Here is a 5,268-nt window from a genome sequence, read left to right as displayed (position 1 = left end):
TACGTGCGGAACAATAAACGGCAAACAACAACCGCAAAGTGTCCTCAGCCTGCTTTCCGTCCATCCGTGCGCCTACCGGTGAGGATTTGGGGAACCTCGCCAAGTCCGCGAGCAACCGCAAGTCCTTCCACTGAACGGGAGAGTCCCTTTTTCTACTCTTTTTTACATCTTTACCCACACATTTGACCAAGTAACCTACTTTGACTTCTTGTTCCTCCGAAGAAACAGACGACCTGGCAGAGGAAACAAGTGAAGCAGTAGGGGAAAGACCATCTTAAAAACCACGAGCGTTTGCTTCTCAAAGTTCCCTTCACTTGGCCACAATGCCCGGTACATTTCAATAGCTCACAGGCTGTGTTTTTCAGATGTACTCAATTGCTAAGCGGGGTCCAACTCTTCGACCCCAGGGTCTGTCGCCCACCAGGCGCCTCTGTCCATGAGATTTCACAGGCAAGAATACTGGAGTGGGTTGCCATTTCCTCCTCCAGTTTTTCAAATCCCGATTCGAATGAGAACACAAAGATAAAATGCAATTGCAAAGGGGCTTTTGTCACCCAAATGTGTCCTTGTTTCTGACGGTCCACGGAGTGTGGTTTTCTTGGAAGTCTGGATCAGTGTTTCCAGACTCCAACCTGAGCTAGCCAGTCAAGAAAGCAGGACTCAGAGAGTAGAACCTGTGTAACCCCCATCGGGGTTTGGATTTTGTAAAGTGACTTGATGAATGTAAACCTCAGGCTGTCTCATTCTGATTTCCTGTGGATGAATAGAGAACACATTCCTCAAGTACACATTTTAATACATATTTACGTGCAACGTTGTTAGAAGCATAAGTTGGTGAAGAACTTTTCATTTCAGTGGGCTGTTAGTACATTAAAAGTCTCAGAGTTTAAAAGTATACTTTGTTTATCCGATTCAATAATCTTCAAGAACTCATAGGGAAGTCAGTATCAGCAGGAAAGTGGTTAGCTTGGCTGAAACATACCCACAAAACCCCCAGAGGTGAGGGAAGGCATTTTAATGCTTAAGAAGCAGGGGTTTAGTACAGAGGTTGTAGAAATCTCTGTCTGGCTGAGAGCACAGCTCCAGTTTTGTGAGTCACTCCTCTGTATTGTAGTGGGAGTGACTGTAGGACCTCACTCTTGTCTTCCCACAATCTGGGACAGTTCAAGCTCCCAGAAGAAGGACCTGGTAGAAGCCAAACTTGTGACTGCAGGTGTTAAATGAGGACAGGACAAATTATCCTTCATCCAGGATAACTCACCCATGACATTCGATTTGGTGAAGAAATACATAGCTTTAAAAATACAGTGCAGACTATTAACAGAGTCACCCTAATAATTACAATTAAGTGAAACCATTATTAAAATTAGGCAAAGCATGTCACCAGGTGACAATCATGCATCCTATGAGGTGTCCCAGGGGAGTCAGTGTGGGACTGAAATAAACGTGCCACAAAAGATGTTGGGTGTCTTTTTTCTTTTCATTTAAGAACATTGATTTGATCACATCAACCTCCTTTCTGCTGGAGAAAAGAAAAGGACAGGGTACATGATTGGGTTTTTTCTATCTTGTCCAGATTTGGGGGATGCAGTGATAATTAGATGTGGATATACTTTGATTTCTTGCATCTTTCTTGTCTTCCACCCCCAGAAAAATTTCGGAATGTGGGGTGTGTGTACGTGTGTGTTGAGGTGGGTGTGTGCACGTGATGGGAGAGTAGAAAGGGGGGATGGTCATCTATGGAAGAGGGAGGGACTGTACCTGGGTAACAGAACACAAGAGGGTCACGCTTGATCTAGCCAAATTCTTTGCCCCACTTAGGATAAGCTGAGAGGACAAAACCAGGCAGCTGGTTCTGGGTAAGAATTCCACTTCCCCATAGTACCAGAATCTTTTCTAGCTTTCACCCTTTCTTCACTCACTGCTGGTCTCCAAACCACCCCTTCCCCCTTGACCTCCTAAGAGAAGTTTAAATGTTAAAATATTCTCTGAGGACCTCACGACACTAGTCTGAAGCCCAAGAGTGGCCTGGTCTCAGTAACTCTTAATTGTGGGGAGCTTGAAAAGAGTAGGCTTGGTCTAGGCACCATCTCCTGGTCCAGAGGATGCTGAGATGGTCCAGAGGAGACGACGCAGTCATCAGTACCTCAAAAAGAAATGTGATAGCCAAGCAGGACGTGCTGTGTCTTCTGGGGCTCTTCTGGGAGTGTGAAATCCAGACAGCTTTCAAAAAACACAAAATGGGGGGGGGGGTGGTAATGTTCAAAGACATCCTTAGAGCTCATGAATTGGAAACCATGGCTGACCTCAGATTAAATGCATCCTCAAATCCAAATATGAACATTCTCCCTTGTCCTTCTTGCACACAAGCTTTCAGGTGAAGATAATGGCACACACCGAGAAGAGACGATCGCCTCAAGTTTTAGGCTCCAGGATGACTTTTGCTTAAAAAGTCACAACTGCCCTCCAATCCCTCTCCCAACTTTGTCCATGTTTATTTCCTGGCCCAGAGACCTAGAAAGTCACAGTTCCACAAGGACTTCTGTTGCACTTGACACAGCAATACTTAGGAGGGCAGAAGTGGAGAGAAAAAGAAATGAAAGCCATGCTTGAAGGCCTGACTGGGGAGGAGAGAAACGGTGTCCTGGGAGAGTCTAGGCAGGGTTCTGTGCCTGCTCTTGGTCAAGGGCATCTCCATTCACAGCAGCGCCTGCAGCCAAACTCTGCTTCTCATCCTGGAGGGCCTGGTATCCCTTTTTCCTGGACTTCCGGGCACCATAGATGGCCAGGGCAATGACCCCTGCCAGGGCGATGGTCACCCCCAGGGTGAGCCCCGCGGCTGCTCCTCCAGACAGACCCTGGCCGTCTCCATGGACGACTCTCATGGCCCTGCGAAGCTCTAGGGGCTCCCCCAGCCTCCACTGGTGGGTCTGGGGATCTTTAATCCAGGAGCTGGCCGTCTCACGGTTAGTCACCAGGACAGTGTTGGTGGCCACTTGACTCATGAGGGGTGGTCGGGTGTAAGGAGGGAGCCTGACAGGAGGCAGAGACCCTCCAGTAAAAAGCCCGGCTTTGACACAGTAAGACACTTGGCACCCATCACTGATGAGGGCTAGGTGTTGGCTAAAGCCCCCCGGACACTTTCTTAGAGAAGGTGCCCCCAGATCTTTGGATGTGGCAGAATCCACCAAGGGGTTCCCCGCCACACAGCTAAAGAACCCACCAAAGGGGACGGAAAATCTATATCCCAACTCATAGTCCAGAGAGGCACATACCTTAAGGTTTTCAAAAAGTTTCAGTTGAAAATAGCCGGCTGGGCACGACTGGGCATTGGTCAGAGGATTTATGCTCTTCCCACTGAAGAGCCCACCAAAAAGGAGCCCAGAGTTTTCAGATACGTGGCCACTGGCTGCGCACCAAAAAGCCCTGAATTCAGCCCTGGCTACTCGAAACACGTCTTCACACACTGTCTTGCAGAAGATGTAGAGAGTACACTTGCGGGAACATTCCAGGTGGTTGTAACCCTCCTCATGGGTCTGAGTGAGCAGCTGGACTGGGGAGTAGCCAGAGGGGCAGGACACGCTGCCAGTCAGAGGATTCTTCTGCTCCAGGTTCTGGCAGAGTTGGACAACCTCATTCCCTGAGAACTGGGTGCATTCCTGGTAAACTCCCCCGAAGGAGAAATTGGTCATCTTCCCTTCGCAAGAGCCATCGTCAGTGTTGGCTTGGAAGTTGAAGTTGGGGGAGCTGAGATCCGTGCAGCCGGGGTAGGTGTTGACCGCATAATACCTGCGCACGGCAGCTTCCACCGTCTTCGACAGCTTTCTCACCAAGGGTCCCGGCAGGTCAGGCAGTCGTTCGGGGTTGATGAAGAAATACAGAGGCAGGCCAGCTCGGTCCATGGCCACCAGGTGGTTGCTGACGCCCTGCTGCCAGGCCTGGAGGGTGATGCCTGGGTAAAACGGAAGTCCTCCGATGCTCTGAACTCTGGAGTTAGTTCGGTTTGAGAGGTAGCTCTTGGTGAAGGCGTTCTGCGAGGTGTAGTTCTCCTCAAATTTGAAGTTCACGATGTTCAGGAAGGTGATTCCAGCGGACGCGGTCACGGCACTGCGGCTGCTCTGGCTGTCCTGCAGGAAGGACGACCTGATGTGGTCCTCCTGAATGAGCGCGGCCCCTGCGTCCACGCTGGTGATGACATGGGTACCGTAGTTGAGGACCAGGAGTTCTGCCAAGTAGGTGGCCATCCGGGTCTGGTTGTTCTCCAGTTGCTCTGAGATGTCCATGAGCGCCTTCTTAAACCCCAAGCTTAGCTCTGCATCTGGGTTGATTTTGACCGTGTAGACCAGGTTTCTTACCTGAACCTGGGTAGTTACAGCTTGGTCCTTCACCTGAAGCGTCTTTATCCTCTGGAACTCAAGGGAGAACTTGCCATTGACTTTGGAAAAAAGAGAGAGCTCCATGTTGATGGAGTTGGAGGTGCTGCTCTGGTAGTTTACCCAGGACTCCAGGATTTTGGAGTTCATCTCCAGGTTGCTCTGCTTCTGGGGAATGGTGAAGATCTCATCCGGGACGATGTACTGCCCGTCTTCCGTGGTCCTGCAGTGGCTGTAAGCCAACTCCATCACCCGTCCCGTGTCCACGTTCCGCAGGTTATCCCAGCCGCCTCCGGGTAAGACGGGCAGGACGGGCAATTTTAAGGCATTCTTGCAATTTTGAAACCCAGGCTCATCGGTCGCTCCCCAAGATGTGTCCGTTTCAGCCCATGTTGCCACTGCCCAGATTAGAAAGGCACCCCTGAAGCTGTTCATGGCTCAGACAGCCCCGGCCTGACCCACCGGCCCTAAGCTGTGGCCAGAGGGCTTGGGGCAGACTGAACTGATGGGAAAGAAAGCCGTTGCTGAAACAAAAAGTTTAGCAGTTCTCCTAAAGCCACCAGTTCCTCTTTGGGCTAGTCTAATCTCGAAATGGGGAAATGAGAGTCGATTCGAACTCTAAGGTCCATCAGGACTGAAAACATTGTGTGGCACTAGATAGGAAACCCAGCCCTGTATCCTTAACAGTCAGCTGCCCCCGACCCCCCAGCGCCCAGCTGGTTACTCTGCACAGCAGTGGGCACTCAGAAAAAACACAACCACACACCTTACCGTTACCCCCATGAGAGCGTTCCAGCTTTGAAAGAAAGCTTTGGTTTCATTTTTTATTCACTCTCTTGATGGTTCTGCTTTCCCCTAATGACTCTCTGCTGGGACTTCAATATCACTCTCCTTT

General features: G+C 50.1%; 1 protein-coding gene across 1 annotated transcript; it reads right to left on the bottom strand.

Annotated features, from left to right (window-relative positions):
- Positions 1-779: 779 nt before the first annotated feature.
- On the bottom strand, positions 780-4,978 carry MPEG1 (macrophage expressed 1). Its single transcript, XM_010833159.1, has one exon. It carries the CDS (start codon positions 4,806-4,808, stop codon positions 2,655-2,657), a length of 2,154 nt encoding a protein of 717 aa, XP_010831461.1. The 5' UTR covers positions 4,809-4,978; the 3' UTR covers positions 780-2,654.
- Between the last annotated feature and the right edge of the window lie 290 nt (positions 4,979-5,268).

This window comes from Bison bison, unplaced genomic scaffold (assembly GCF_000754665.1).
Source record: "Bison bison bison isolate TAMUID 2011002044 unplaced genomic scaffold, Bison_UMD1.0 scf7180017863016, whole genome shotgun sequence".
Taxonomy (NCBI): domain Eukaryota; kingdom Metazoa; phylum Chordata; class Mammalia; order Artiodactyla; family Bovidae; genus Bison; species Bison bison.
This window is presented reverse-complemented; position numbering and strand designations above follow the sequence as displayed.